Source organism: Cydia strobilella, chromosome 24 (assembly GCF_947568885.1).
Source record: "Cydia strobilella chromosome 24, ilCydStro3.1, whole genome shotgun sequence".
NCBI lineage: Eukaryota > Metazoa > Arthropoda > Insecta > Lepidoptera > Tortricidae > Cydia > Cydia strobilella.
Genome location: NC_086064.1, coordinates 8,518,591 through 8,535,559, shown reverse-complemented (window position 1 = coordinate 8,535,559; position 16,969 = coordinate 8,518,591). Strand labels below are relative to the sequence as shown.

At 40.4% G+C, this 16,969-nt stretch overlaps 1 protein-coding gene across 1 annotated transcript; it reads right to left on the bottom strand.

Moving 5' to 3' along the window:
* Positions 1–7,971: 7,971 nt before the first annotated feature.
* Positions 7,972–9,579, bottom strand: LOC134752515 (dentin sialophosphoprotein-like). The gene has a single exon (XM_063688208.1). The coding sequence runs from the start codon at positions 9,577–9,579 to the stop codon at positions 7,972–7,974; it is 1,608 nt and encodes a 535-aa protein (XP_063544278.1).
* Positions 9,580–16,969: the final 7,390 nt, after the last annotated feature.

Genomic DNA, 16,969 nt, shown 5'->3' with positions numbered 1-16,969 from the left:
GATACTAAACACAGCCTACCTCCTCCCGTGGTGGACTGTCGCTACTGAACCCGCCGACGAGAGCATAGCCAGCAAGCCCACCAGCAGCCAAGCCAGCGACGCCGACCCCTACCGCCGCGCCGGTGCCAAGATACTAAACACAGCCTACCTCCTCCCGTGGTGGACTGTCGCTACTGAACCCGCCGACGAGAGCATAGCCAGCAAGCCCACCAGCAGCCAAGCCAGCGACGCCGACCCCTACCGCCGCGCCGGTGCCAAGATACTAAACACAGCCTACCTCCTCCCGTGGTGGACTGTCGCTACTGAACCCGCCGCCGAGAGCATAGCCAGCAAGCCCACCAGCAGCCAAGCCAGCGACGCCGACCCCTACCGCCGCGCCGGTGCCAAGATACTAAACACAGCCTACCTCCTCCCGTGGTGGACTGTCGCTACTGAACCCGCCGCCGAGAGCATAGCCAGCAAGCCCACCAGCAGCCAAGCCAGCGACGCCGACCCCTACCGCCGCGCCGCTGCCAAGATACTAAACACAGCCTACCTCCTCCCGTGGTGGACTGTCGCTACTGAACCCGCCGCCGAGAGCATAGCCAGCAAGCCCACCAGCAGCCAAGCCAGCGACGCCGACCCCTACCGCCGCGCCGCTGCCAAGATACTAAACACAGCCTACCTCCTCCCGTGGTGGACTGTCGCTACTGAACCCGCCGCCGAGAGCATAGCCAGCAAGCCCACCAGCAACCAAGCCAGCGACGCCGACCCCTACCGCCGCGCCGGTGCCAAGATACTAAACACAGCCTACCTCCTCCCGTGGTGGACTGTCGCTACTGAACCCGCCGCCGAGAGCATAGCCAGCAAGCCCACCAGTAGCCAAGCCAGCGACGCCGACCCCTACCGCCGCGCCGGTGCCAAGATACTAAACACAGCCTACCTCCTCCCGTGGTGGACTGTCGCTACTGAACCCGCCGCCGAGAGCGTAGCCAGCAAGCCCACCAGCAGCCAAGCCAGCGACGCCGACCCCTACCGCCGCGCCGGTGCCAAGATACTAAACACAGCCTACCTCCTCCCGTGGTGGACTGTCGCTACTGAACCCGCCGCCGAGAGCGTAGCCAGCAAGCCCACCAGCAGCCAAGCCAGCGACGCCGACCCCTACCGCCGCGCCGGTGCCAAGATACTAAACACAGCCTACCTCCTCCCGTGGTGGGCTGTCGCTACTGAACCCGCCGCCGAGAGCATAGCCAGCAAGCCCACCAGCAGCCAAGCCAGCGACGCCGACCCCTACCGCCGCGCCGGTGCCAAGATACTAAACACAGCCTACCTCCTCCCGTGGTGGACTGTCGCTACTGAACCCGCCGCCGAGAGCGTAGCCAGCAAGCCCACCAGCAGCCAAGCCAGCGACGCCGACCCCTACCGCCGCGCCGGTGCCAAGATACTAAACACAGCCTACCTCCTCCCGTGGTGGGCTGTCGCTACTGAACCCGCCGCCGAGAGCATAGCCAGCAAGCCCACCAGCAGCCAAGCCAGCGACGCCGACCCCTACCGCCGCGCCGGTGCCAAGATACTAAACACAGCCTACCTCCTCCCGTGGTGGACTGTCGCTACTGAACCCGCCGCCGAGAGCGTAGCCAGCAAGCCCACCAGCAGCCAAGCCAGCGACGCCGACCCCTACCGCCGCGCCGGTGCCAATGCCGCTGCGCTGTTGCTGCACTGGTGCGTAAGAATCGTACATCTGAAAGACAATAGGGTATTTGACTAGCAGTTTCTTTTTTAGAACTGTCAAAACGATTTTGCTAGTATGGAATTTATATGAAACACTAGCATGTGACGTCACAATCAAATTACCTACTCTTTATAGTTTTATACGGGTTTTAAAATAGAAATTGTGTCTAAAAATAACTGTTGTCTACGTTACTCCATTAATCTTCTGGTGCTTTATTTCATGCATGGTGTAAAATATTTTTTTTAATACAGTCAAATACAAATACCCTGTAGTACATTGTGTAACGTGAGGGGTACGTGAAATATTGTACGAGAGTCTAATATATTCACGACAGCCGCAGGCTGGAGTGAATTAAAGACTCGAGTAGCAATATTCTTACCCCCGGAGTTACACACAATGTTTTTCATCACACTTGCGAAGAAAAAAACTAAATTTTAAGCGAAATTATTCCTAAATACGGTGACATTTCGAACATTCGTCCGTCATATTGCCATTTCTAGACAGGTTAGGCGTCGCTGGCACAGACATTCGGCATTCAGCCATCACAATTGAAAATTGTGTAAAAATATTTCAAACGGCTATTAAATTAATCAAATTAAATATTTTTAAACATGAACAAAAATAATATTGTCTTCGGTTACCGCGATAGTTACTCATGAAATAAAACTATGAAAACGGATTATATCGCGTATATTGAGTCACCCGTTGACCACGAACGCTGTAAAGAGTTCGAAACGTCGGGATGTATTATAAATTCAATATACGCGATATAATCCGTTTTCATAGTTTTATTTCATGAACAAAAATATTAAATTATATTAAACGTCAGTATTTTACAAGTAAAACTCCCCTATACCTTGACTTTAAACAAAGTATTTTACTTATAACCTACTTGGTTTGCATGAATTACTTGAATTAGTGACATAATTAAAAAACCGGCCAAATGAGAGTCGGACTCGCGCACGAAAGGTTCCGTACCATTACGCAAAAATGGCAAAAAAATCATGTTTGTTGTATGGGAGCCCCACTTAAATATTTATTCTATTCTGTTTTTAGTATTTGTTGTTATAGCGGCAACAGAAATACATCATCTGTGAAAATTTCAACTGTCTAGCTATCACGGTTCATGAGATACAATACAGCCTGGTGATAGACAGACGGACAGCGGAGTCTTAGTAATAGGGTCCCGTTTTTACCCTTTGGGTACGGAACCCTAAAAAGAAAGCAATAACTCCCTAGGGAGTTATAGCGCGGGAACAATATAGGCCCTTCTGTACACCTGCACCTGCATGAAATAAGATCTTTTTCGAGCAAGTGTGATGGAAAAATTGTTTGGGCCATAAGTCGGCGGGAGCTTTTAGACTAATTAATATACAGGGTGACAAAAAAAAGTGCATTCCCGTTGCCAGGGAAGTTTTGGGATTATACTGAGCAACTTTTCTATGGGACCAACTACGAAATCGCGAAAAAAAACTTCGCTGTTTCATACATTTTTCTGTTGCTGCTGTTTCATACAAGCTGGTCCATTTTCTATGGGAGGGTGTAGTCAAAGATAGATATAACTCCGTAATAGATGGATACAGTCTAAGGAAAAAACGTGCCTCGAAAATCACGAAAATTTGATTCTCGATCAGATGGCGCCACTAGTTTTGGCCTACACTCGTATAGAGGGCGTTGACTGTTTCGTTTGTTATTTATAATTTTAACGCATACCAGTGAAAGAACATGGGTCAAAATCATATAAAAATAATTAATGCAAATAAAAAAATCATTTATCCATATTTAAATACATTTTATCGTATTTTTATAAATATTTATTTTTAGTTTTAAAGTGTGTCGACAGATGGCAGTGAATTTACTGGGGTTACAAAATTTACTATGACAGTACCGCTCTAGTATAAGTTACTCTATGGTGTAGTGTATAGACTATGGATGGTATAGAAAGGATGCCAATCTCTTATAGCAGAATTGTTGCAAAAGTGACCGCTTTCAGCTTTAAATAATAGTTCCTAATCTCTCCGGTGGCGCTAGTTAGGCTCTGGGACAGGAGTATAACATGAACCATATAAGGCAACAAATAACCCGACCAAATTACGTAGGTTGTTTTTGGTAGTATTTCGGTGTATGCGCCGCCTAATTACTGTTTTTTGATGGACACTTTTCATACATAGAGATTTGGCTCCTTTATATAGTCTCCATGGTATAGACGTCTCGAGCGCTTACGCCATGGTGACGTCACTGACAGTTCAGCCGGGCTAGCACATGATTATCGCAAGAGTATCTCGCCGCGACATAGACTACCCGTCCCCCTTTAATTCATACTGTGAACGCGGGTACTTCTCGCTGGGATGAGAAATGAATGCTACTATTTTTAAAATAAAAACTTGGTTTAATAACCATTAAAAATATAAAAGGTTTGCAATAATCGAATTTAAACTGTTGTGAGACATACTAACATTAAATCATGATCATTAAATGATGAGTACGCAATACACGGTCGTCGTGAACGCTGCTCGCACTATTAGTGCTTGAGAAAGGAGACCTACGCTCTCCGAAACATGTCGCGCGAATGACTAAAACAAGTGAGTCTGAACCGTAAAATGATTTAATATAAAAGGTATAAAAAAGTAGCATGGATTCACGTTGGTGGCTTGTGGACGAGTGAAGGACGCGGCGCGGCCGCCGATCGCAACTCGCGTCGGTAGGGGTGGGTTCATTTGACGTATGCGTGTGTGAGTGTATCATCTTCACAAACACATGCTAGGCGTTAACACATACAGTTAGTAAAAGACGGTTAGTCTATCTCGCGGCGAGATACTGTCGTGTCAATCATGTGCTCGGCCTACTGAGACCGCGGGCAGAGCAGTTTGTATCACTTCTTCTTTTCTTTTCTTGATGGACTTGAGGGCGGTGTTGCCCGTAGCCAATGTCACGTAAAAGGGTAGGAACAAAATAAATGCTCTTAGAGCACGACGCTGTTCGGTGGTTGTTGTAGTTGTCTCGTAAAACCGATAGCTGGATTTTACGAGAAGCACGTGGACTACCGGCCGTTGACTCCAAAATGGTGGTTAAACACGCTTTGAGATTAATTCTCCATTCACTGCACACTACCACATTAGATTATTGTATAATAAAGCTATCGATATTACACTTTAAGCAATATTAATGAGCAAAAAACAAAGGAATTAATCACGAGGCTACTATCAAGATGGCGTTCGAACCGGAAGTCTCTTTGTATCACTTGGTGTTTACGTAGGCGAGCCGTTGGAAATACATTACATCGTATGATTTAATAGCCTAGTCTCATTGTCCACCCAAACTCCAATCCATAGACCGGTATACTGTTCACTTTTTCTACAATAGTCGCAATGCCTGCTGCGACCGGTTCATGGGTGGTGTTGGTGATGGTGTCTATTGTTGCACCTGTGAACGGGTTCCGGCAGGCATTCTACATGACATTAAAGCTCTTCAAGGGACCTCTACGTGTTGGATCAATTCACGCAAGCCTATCAAAAGACCGGGATTTATAGGCCCGTGAAATCCGAGGAGATACAAATAATAATAAATAAATCATTTTTATTTCGAGTAACTTTACAGACTCATATAGCTTGTGTTAGTAAGTACTTATAGCTATGTTAATGCTTACATCTATCACTATAAAGATTTACTTTTTACAGTATATTACAGGAGGGTAATTTTTTTCGCGATTTCGTGGTTGGTCCCATAGTAAAAGTTGTTCAGTGTTAACGCCTCGTCTTTGTTCGGGCATCTTCGGGAGCCGTCGCCGACGCAATGCATGGTGCGGGGCGCGGGGCAGCGGGGCCGGCATCGGCCATTCTCTCAGCAATCTTGCGACGGACGGTCGAGCCCGTCCGCTTACCGTGATATTATACCATCTCTGTATCATCAATTTATTATACGTGCATGTACTGGACTACGAGTGTCATTTAACTCACCTCATCCACGACCCCAAGATCTTCTCGTCCACCCCTACATGCGTGGACACTCAGTATAATCCCAAAACCTCCCTGGCAACGGGAATACACTTATTTTTTAACCAACCTGTATAGTAGTACCTGTAAGTAACTTTCTCACAGGTAGCACAGGAGTCTTTGCTCTTCGTTTCGCCTCGAGGGCCACGGTCAGGGATTCGATTCTCCAAGTTTACATGCAAAACTTCTAGGTACTCGCTCTATTTTCTTTGTACCGTAAACTGGGGTTACTTTGATTCGTGGGGTAACATTGATCATTGATTTTTTAAACTATAGGAATTCGTTTCGGAATGCTTTCATCATCTATTTCTGTTAAGCATGCCAACCAAATCATAAAATGTTTTTAAGTTCGCGTTCAAGAATCAACTCCCTATTCCTCAAAAATGATCAATGTTACCCCGCGGATCAAAGTAACCCCATTTTACGGTACGTATTACATTTTTAGCAACAATAACTATAGCTCGTTTTCATAGCATTAAAAAAGTAAACAATCTTGACGTGTTTTTTCATTGAAAATATTGAACGATTAAAAAATGTTTATTTTACTTATAAAAGCAAAAGAAAGTAAATAATCGTATCGTATATGATTTATAATTGTTACATATTTGCTGTAACTTATTTTTCAAAAGGGTTTTTTAATAAAAGATACACGTCAAGATTTATTTATTTTATTTTATTTAATACAATTCTGGTTAAACGGCATTACAGCAAACACCAATGCGCCGAGAAACTTAACCAAACAGAATATTTCATTTCCAGAAAAATATAATACAAAAGTACGTACAAGATACAAAATACACAGGAAGAAACAGAAATAACACCTCACATAACATAGTATTATACACCGACTGTGGAAGGCCTATCATCGATCGTCTCACAAATACTTCAGACACTCACAGTACACAGTCGTCTATCTCCATGAAAACAAACCACAATCAGGTGCTGACGTCAGGAGCGCATTGAGTAATGTCAGTGCTCGAGGGAGCGGCGAATTTCTGCGTGACACAGTGCGCTTCGCTTTACCTTCTTTCTAATGCTAAAAAAACCGGCCAAGTGAGAGTCGGACTCGCGCACCGAGGGTTTCGTACTTTTTAGTATTTGTTGTTATAGCGGCAACAGAAATACATCATCTGTGAAAATTTCAACAGTCTACCTATCACTGTTCATGAGATACAGCCTGGTGACAGACAGACGGGTGGAGTCTTAGTAATAGGGCCCCGTTTTTACCCTTTGGGTACGGAACCCTAAAAACGAACTATATAATACCAGAAATGTATCGGCACTAACTGTGAAAAATACATCGTATCATGTTCTGTCAATCAAAAGAAAAATCGTCGCTATACTTACTCAACCTCGTATCTGCAACAATCGTTTGATGGAAATGTCGCTTTTCTTTCATTCGGAATACGGGTGTTTTTGTCATCAAATTGAGTGTTGCAGATACGAGGTTGAGTAAAGTATAGCGGCGAAATGTGGTATCAATATGGGATGCATAACAGAGTTACTGCCTGCCTGAGTGAGATAGAGATACCATATTATTTCAAAGTATTGACGCCGATATGTTACTGTTCACGCTGGTTCCCGCTAAGTTTCATGCTATTTTAGCGTGTCGTTTCAAAATAAGAGCTTGTCTTCGATTGTTTGCAGGCTTATTAGCTACAGGCTACAGGTTCATGTTACTATATAACTGCCGCCATTTTGTCGCTCTTTGTTTTTCACTTTTTATTTTTCTTCATTTTTATGGATGGTATAGAAAGGATGCCAATCTCTTATGGCAGAATTGTTGCAAAAGTGACCGCTTTCAACTTTAAATAATAGTTCCTAATCTCTCCGGTGGCGCTAGTTAGGCTCTGGGACATGAGTATAACATGAACCATAATATAAGGCATCAAATAACCCGACCAAATTACGTAAGTTGTTTTTGGTAGTATTTCGGTGTATGGTGGTGCCGCCTAATTACTGTTTTTTGATGGACACTTTTCATACATAGAGATTTGGCTCCTTTATATAGTCTCCATGCTTATTAGCTACAGGTTCATGTTACTCTTAATAACGGCCGCCATTTTGTCGCTCTTTGTTTTTCACTTTTTATTTTTCTTCTTTTTATTATCAATGTCAATTTCGCTCTGAAGATTTTTTAAGGTTTTTATAAGGTTCTATTATATTTTTTCTATTAACGGTATCTTTGTTTGAATACTCATAAGCTTTTGTAACAATTTCCAGAAGAAGAATTTTATTATAATTATCACTGTCAGAAGGTTTAAAATTCTAATTAGAATTCTTATCGTCTTTTCTTACATTTTTATTAATTTCGTCACTGTCTGAAGACGCATAGTCTCTTTTGGTTGTTTTGTTATCTTTTTTTACGTTTTGTTTCTTTTTCTTCGTGATTTTAGTACCAACATCACTGTCAGAAGATCCTGTGTCCTGCAATGGCTTAGATTGTTGCTTTTTCGTACTTTGTTTCCTAATATTCTCTTTTTTATTTTTATCGTTACTGACAGAAGAATCAGAATCTTTTAGCAGATCAGCTGCTTTAGTACCTTCTTCCTTTTCTTCTGATTTACTTTTCTTATTTTTTATATTACTGTCAGAAGAGTCAGAGTCTTTCAATGGGGAATTGTTGTCTACTTTAATACTGCCTTTTCTATTACTTTCTTTCGGAGCTTTCTTGTTACTGACTTCTGATTCAGAATCCTTTAGCAAATTAGCTAGAGGTGAGCTTTCTTTTCCTTTTTTAATATTCCTGTTTTTACCACTATCACTGCCAGAAGAATCAGAATCTTTTAGTAGTTTATTTAGAAACGATGGTATTTTGGAACTTTCTCCTGGTTTATTACTGCTTTTTCTATCATTTTCGTTTTTCTTATTTTTACCGTCATTGTCAGAAGATTCAGAATCCTTTAATGCTCCGTCTATTTTAACTGTATATTTTCTTTCATTTTCATTTTTCTTTTTCTTATTCTTAACGTTACTGACAGAAGAATCAGAATCTTTCAGCAGATCAGCTGCTTTAGTACCTTCTTCCTTTTCTTTTGGTTTACTTTTCTTATTTTTTCTATTACTGTCAGAAGAGTCAGAGTCTTTCAATGGGGAATTGTTGTCTACTGTAATACTGCCTTTTCTATTACATTCTTTCTGAGCTTTCTTGTTACTGACTTCTGATTCAGAATCCTTTAGCAAATTAGCTAGAGGTGAGCTTTCTTTTCCTTTTTTAATATTCCTGTTTTTACCACTATCACTGCCAGAAGAATCAGAATCTTTTAGTAGTTTATTTAGAAACGATGGTATTTTGGAACTTTCTCCTGGTTTATTACTGCTTTTTCTATCATTTTCGTTTTTCTTATTTTTACCGTTATTGTCAGAAGATCCAGAATCCTTTAATGCTCCATCTGATTTAACTGTATTTTTTCTTTCATTTTCATTTTTGATTTTCTTATTTTTATCGTTACTGTCAGAAGATTCAGAATCTTTTAATACTCGGTCTAATTTAACTGTATTTGTTCTATCATTTTCATTTTTGTTTTTCTTATTTTTACCATTACTGTTCGAAGATTCGGAATGTTTTAATGGTCCGTCTGATTTAATAGTGCCTTTTCCACTCTTTTCTTTTTTACGTTTCTCATCACTGTCAGATGACTCAGAGTCCTTTAGTGGGTTAGCCTTTGTAACTCTTTTATCCTTATCTTCTTTTACTTTCTTGGCATCAGTTTTACTTTCTGTGCTATCAGACTCAGCAATTGTGAAGAACCATCCGTCGTCGCCCGACGATGACGACTCGTTAAAATAACCTTTTTTCTCGTTTTTTTTCTTTTTACCCGTTCCGCTAGTTGTTTCAGGGTTAGTATCTTTTGATGATTTGCGTTCGGATTGCATGTTTAGACTCAAGCTCGCTTATATAGCATGGAAATTCTCTTGATGGCTGAAAATAATAGCGACGTCATAATGACGTATAAATGCTACTGGGGAGGTATCAAAGTGACGTCAGTGACGTACAATTGACGTCATAATGACGTCATTTACACGTCATAATGACGTATCGGACGTCATAATGACGTATAAATGCTACCTGGGTGTTAATTTTTTCAGTATTCTGAGGGAAAAAAGAGTTGGAAAATGACATGCTATTGTAGTAAACATATAGGCACCTGTCAAACTGATGCGGTTTTAGCGTACGACCGGGACATGGCAATATAAATGACCTCCTGAGAGTCCTGAGAACCAGGGGCAGATCAAACTTCAACATTTATTCAGCAAATATGGACCGGGAAATGGCAATACTAGCAAAAAGTAGAGCTTTGGAAGGGCTCGCAGAGTTTTTCTACCTTATAGCATCATATAATTATTAGCTTTTGCCCGCGACTTCGTCTGTGTGGACTTAGTAACAGCAGCTAAATTAAGTATAGCGCCTGGAAAAATTCTCATAGCAATCATTCAATTTGAGCATATTATGCACACAAATTAGCAGGCACTTCATTAATTATCTCAATTCCACCCCGCTTTTTACTTTCTTAAGGGATGATATTCGGGATAAAAACCATCCTATGTCCTTCTCAGGGACTCAACCTATTTCTATGCCAAATTTCATCTAATCGATTCAGCGGTTTAAGCGTGAAGAGGGAACACACAGACAGAAAGACAGACAGACTTTCGCATTTATAATATTATTATATTATATCATTATATTATATTATAGTATGGATGTGTGTGTGTGTGGCGCCGACACCAACCGCAGCTGCTAGCAGTGCCGCGCGCGCGCACCGACCTGCACGAGGCGCCGTGCGCACGCTCAATCAAGTGGCTACCCGGATTCATGTGTTCCATTGTTATGAGAATTACTTCATCAAAGTCACTTTGTTTGTCTTATGTTATACTTAGAAATTGTTTTATAAATATTTTATTATGTTTCTAGTTTACATTTTGCTACACTATCGCATCGGGCAACTGATATGATAGCTGTATCGTTATTATCAAAAAATAAATAATATAGCGCCAGCGAGCTCGGGGTTCGATGACGAAGCTATATTTTAAAGTGAAAAGACACACATATCAGATTAAAAGTGTATTCTGCTATTGCACTGGTAGAGTACACAATTGGATAACTTAAAGAGTTAAACACTAATTACTTTTATGAAATTACAAAATATTAGATAGGCGTATCAATTAGCTCCATGCATGAATTTATTTTCATTTTTGGATTCATAATTTATATCGTTGGAACACCGGAAATGATAAAAATACTTTTGTAAACCTTAACATTATTTTATTAAAAAATATTTAAAATGTTGAACATTTTTGAGCGGTTGAAACGCTCATAATTTTTGGCGCGAATTCGACAGAGCGTGATGACGTCACACGTTGGGCGGCCCAACTGACGTTTGCTACTAATGACACTAATCTGTCGAACGCGTGACGTCACGTGGCGTTTCGAGCGTTTCGCTCACTAGCTTTTCGCGGGCAAATTTTTGTACTTTTTATTTATAATTTTGAGTAATTAAATGGTAATTTAAAAACGGAAATGCATTTGTAACATGATATAACGGTAACAAACATCCGAATAAAACATATTTCGTTCAAATATAAACTTCATGCATGAGGCTAATTGTACCGCGTCGGTTGCCGGACTGCGCGGGAGCGGCGGGAACGTATCTGTATACGGTCGCTCACGCGCGGCGCGTCGCGATTCGGAGCCGTGATTGGCTCATGGGGTGCAGCAATGAAGTCTTCCAATACGCGAGCTTGGCTTGACGTTTGTGGTTGGCGCGTTATAATAAATACCTATAATAATTACTAAGGCAGTTTTTAATACGAGATTCTTCTTAAAAAAATGATATGATAAGGGCTTCTATAACTACGCCAAATCATTTTCAGTTTTTTTAATACTACGGGTCGGGTAGGGAACGCACGTCAGTACCGCTTAATCCCCGACGTAAACTTATTGTCTCTATCTAAATACTAATTATATATATAATGTTAACTGTTAGTGTAAAAGAAAATATATAGGTGATGGAATAAAACCTCGATATGTAAATTAGGAAACTATAGGTCTATAAAAAATCAATTTGTAGCTATTAGCTAAGTTGCTTATGTTTATTTTAAGACTGTTTGTTTCTCAAAAAAAAAAAAAAAAAAAAAAAAAAAAAAAAAAAAAAAAAAAAAAAAAAAAAAAAAAAAAAAAAAAAAAAAAAAAAAAAAAAACCTACTTAACGATACAAGTGTGAAAAATAGGGGCGATAAATTAAAACACGACCTAAGACCGAAGGGTGTTATAAATCGAAACGAGTTGCAAATTACCTATTCGCACATGTATCGTACAACGTTTTAAAGTACATATGGCCCTTAGTGTTCGACATAGTTAAGTAATGTGCTAATTATCGCATTAGTGCGGTAAAGTAGCACCATAAAAAAAAAATATTTTGGGCAAAGAATGGCAGGTCGAGAGAATGTATAATTGCACAGATGTAGTGAATAATCCTTTTCATCACACTCGCTCATGTGTAATTGCACGCAGGCTTAGCGGGAACTATGGAAAAAGCGTTTTCCCTAGGGAGTTATGAAGTTTCTAGTATTATAATTAACAGTTTTTTGTCTATACTTCATTTCTGTATCGCAAGTGTGATGAAAAACACTGTGTGTAACTCGGGGCGTAATAATATTGCACAATGTACTATTACTAACGTATTTTTACGGAAACGCATAAAAAGTAGGGTAAATTCGCATTATTTGGTGACACGCCTAATTCGGTGACACAAGTTTTGAAGCATGACACCGAGGAAAGCTAGTGAATTAGGCTTTTAAATGGGCCACACGGCAAAGCCGCCGAAGCCGTGAGGTCCCATTTAAAAGGCCCTAATTCACTAGCTTCCCTGGGTGTCACGCTTCAAAACTTGTATCACCGAATTAGGCGTGTCACCAAGTAATGCGAGTTTACCCTACCAACCATGGAGACTATATAAAGGAGCAAAATCTCTATGTATGAAAAGTGTCCATCAAAAAACAGTAATTAGGCGGCGCCACCATACACCGAAATACTACCAAAAACAACCTACGTAATTTGGTCGGGTTATTTGTTGCCTTATATGGTTCATGTTATACTCATGTCCCAGAGCCTAACTAGCGCCACCGGAGAGATTAGGAACTATTATTGAAAGCTTAACGCGGTCACTTTTACAACAATTCTGCCATAAGAGATTGCGATCCTTTCTATACCATCTATACTACCTACTGAGTTTGACTGAAGTAGAATGACAAATACGAACGTTTCCGAAAAAATACGATGGCGAAGGATTATGCACTACATCTGTATAGGCAGTGCCGGCCCGAGTCCTTGATCAGGGTAGAGCGAAATCGGGTTTTGGCGCCGTTCGTTGAAGCTTTTTACCCAAAAGCAAAACGAACCGTATTTCATTTGCCATTTTGGCGCCCCCCTTGCCATCCGGCGCCTAGAGCGGCCGCTCCACTCGCTCTATCCTAGATCCGGCCCTGTGTATAGGTACCTAAGGGACAAAAAACTAGGAAAGAGAGTAAAAGAAAACATTAAATTTGAATACTTACCACTGGTGGTGTACCTGCGGACAAAGGAAACTATTTTAGAAATACTCCAAACGTAACAGAGCCCTTTAATAAAGAATATAAAAAACCGGCCAAGTGCGAGTCGGACTCGCCCACCGAGGGTTCCGTACTTTTTAGTATTTGTTGTTATGGCGGCAACAGAAATACATCATCTGTGAAAATTTCAACTGTCTAGCTATCACGCTTCATGAGATACAGCCTGGTGACAGACAGACAGATGGACAGCGGAGTCTTAGTAATAGGGTCCCGTTTTTACTGTTTGGGTACGGAACCCTAAAAAACAGTAACACTTTAAAAAGCGTATAGCGTGCTTGCCTTAAAGCAGCTCGTGCTTTACTTTTTTTATCGACTTTTTATATTTTTTACTTCGGTAAAATGTAGGTTTTAAAAGTTAACTTTCCTTAAGAGTCCCCGGCAAGCTCGGTTCTCCATACAAACGTAGTTACGCTCTCATTTTAAAACGACTAGCTTGATCGCTCTGAAACTTTGTACTTACAATAGGATAAGGTATATCTAGGTCTGTAATTAGTTTATGTAGCTTCAGATACAATAGTAAAAAAAAAATACAGCGATATTAAGTTTTTCATACAAACTTATTTTTGCTTTATTTCGTTTGTAATATGTAATATATAAACGAATTACAGACCTAGATATACCTCATGTCATTGTGTGTGCAAAGTTTCATTAAAATCCAACTCGTAGTTTTAAAATGAGATCGAAACTCCGTTTGTATAGAAGGTGAAATTCGGCCGAGCTTGCCGGGGACTCTTAATACTTACTTATACGTAACAGGAACAATATCAAGGGTTCCTGTTCCTACTTACCTTAACTTGGTCGTACGATCTTTTTTGTTGCCAAAATATTTTTCGCCAAATTTCACTTCCCAACAAACTTATGGCATCAGTTTCATTTCCCAAATGAAATTTTACCAAATAATTATTTCGCAACCATTTCATTTCCAAACCCCATAGTTGGGAAATGAAAATGACGTACTAGGTTGGGTTAGGTTAAGTTGGATTATGTAAAATTGGGAAATGAAATTCGGCCAAATGAAACTTTGGCGAAAAGTTGGTTGCCAAGTGAAATTCTGCGATACAATTTTCGGCGAAACATCAGTAAACCCACGAAATAACCAGGGACCGGACAACCCTTTCCGCGATAAAACCCTTTCAATGGGCGACAGTTAAACACGGCTAACACATTGAAAGACTTTCCCTTTTGAACTGCAAGCCCATTCATACCCTTAACTTTGACTAACCCTTACCGAAAAGCTAACCAAAAATAAGGCTAGCTCTTAATAAGGGTTACCCTTATCTTTAAGCGCTTTTTATAAAGGTTTCCCTTTGCGTGAAATAGACAGGATTAGTATATATCTACGGTAGTGTATGAAAAGGAAAGAAAATACGTGCCTAGTCAAAGAACGCCGCCGTCGCCGCCGACGATCGCTCGGATTCGAAGTAATGTGTGCTTTATGAACAAGGTAGACGACTTAAATTAGCATGCTTATATGCTAAAAGGGAAGCCCTTTATAAGGCTAACCCTTATAAGCAATATGCAAGGTGTTGGTGAGCGGATGATAAGGGTTTTGTAAGGGTATTTGGGCTACCGATTACTCAAATGTGGTAGCTTTATATAAGGGTTTTTAAAACCAAAACAAAGGGTTTCGTCTGGCAAAGGGTATGGTGAGTTAAGCCTTATGCAATACCCTTATAAAACCCCGATAAGGGATAGCGGGCCGGTCCCTGGAAATAACTCCTGCTACGTAAAAAATTAGGTACATAGTATGATCAGAAATCCTACGCTTGTATGTGACTCAAAATCACCATCAGCATTCGCTGCAAGTACCAACTTTGACCTCTCGTTGCACAAATATTTGCTTTTATAAATGATCTGTTACGGTTTAAGGAAACCGTAGCATAAGGATGCAAGATTATACGATCCTAAATCCTAAAATTATTTAAACAACCCATTTTGTATTTATCTAATCCATGTAAAAGAGTAATGTAATTTAGTTGTTATTTTATATTTGACGTTTTTTGTTTGACAGCATTGTCAAAGGCACAGATTAGATATAGAGGTATAGGGAATATTACGCGAAACTCTGCGTAGGTGGCGCCACTACCACAATCGGAGGGTCTATCGCGAAACAAGAAAATCGAAATTTCGTTATCTAACATATCTGTCACTTGCATATTCGAGCGATAAAGAGGCAGATAGCGAAATTTCGGATTCGCGTTTCCCGGTAGGTCCTCTGTAAACAAACCGCTTTGATGCATAAATGTCATATTTTATTATCTCTGAAAACAACTTGTCAAAAACCTGTTAAAGGTACCTTATGTATTAGTTACTCTATGGTTTACTAAAAAGGCTAGTGCTGTACTCTGGTGGCAGAACATTGCAGTAATATCCCCTATTACATATATACCTATATTTGTATATACTTTTTTTAGTTATATTCTAACTTGGGCATGTTAATTGCACATGTAATCCGCACCTCAACATATGCACACTTACCTACTAATACAAGCAAGCGCCCTATCTCTAGAGTTAGACCAAGATAAAAATAAATAAAATAAAATAAAATCCATTTATTTCAGACATGGTCCATATTTTGTTAGTTGTTAAATAAAACTTATAACTACGGTTAACTTAAAATTAAACTTAAATAACTATCTTAGGTGCTAAAGATAAATGCAGAGAGGATCAGTATCTTATCAGGCCACTGTCCCATCTGTCAGCCACGACGGTCAGGACTATGGAAGGTAGAGGTAAGGAAATGAATCTTCATGTATCAAAAAGTGACCGTAAAAAACAGTAAATAGGCGGCGCCACCATACACTGAAGTACCTAGACCATACACCTAGTATTTTATATAGATGTGCACCCGTGCGACCGTGAGGGACAGACATACGCAATGCGACACAATTAAAAACACATTTTAACATTCCTGACAACATACCAGAAACAACCTATGTAAATTGGTCTGATTATTTGCTGCCCCTCCCCCATTTCATCTCTACATTATTATACCTCTATGGTTCAAGTCATAGAGTCTCCTATATATTACAATACTCTTTGGTCTCAGAGCCTACCTAGCGCCACCGGTGAGATTTGGAACTATTATTTACAGCTGAAAGCTGGTCACTTTTGAAACAATTCTGCCGTAAGAGATTGCGATCCTTTCTATACCATCCATAATCATAATGCTGAGAAATAAATAAATCTAATCTCACCTAAACATTTCATTGGCAACATTTTATGCCAAGGCTCGCACTGTCAAAAAGTTATCAGATCTTTGTCAGACAGTGCGAGTCTTATGGTATGGTCTTGGCAACATTTTACATGAAATGTTGTTGGTGGGATTTCACTTCTTTTTGTAAGTTGCTTATGACAATCTTCCATCCCCTAATCTAAAGGGTTATTTACTATTAAAAATCCTAAATTTCGTATCTAGGGGCATCTTTTATACAATCTGCTTTTTACTGATTACACCCTTACAGGGTGATTTTGGGGTTGAAACTATTCTATATCATTCCCCATAACAAAAACTATCTTCATACCAAATTTTAACTAAATCGGTACAGCGGTTATTGATTTTCCATACAAAATTCCACCCCCTTAGGGGCTAAAAATTTCATACCAAATTTCAGCTTCCAAGGACTTCAGGAAGTACCCTAAAGGCAGGGAGGTACAC

Coding starts and splice junctions, on each gene's coding strand:
- LOC134752515 (XM_063688208.1), bottom strand. CDS start 9,579: ATGCAATCCGAACGCAAATCATCAAAAGATACTAACCCTGAAACAACT.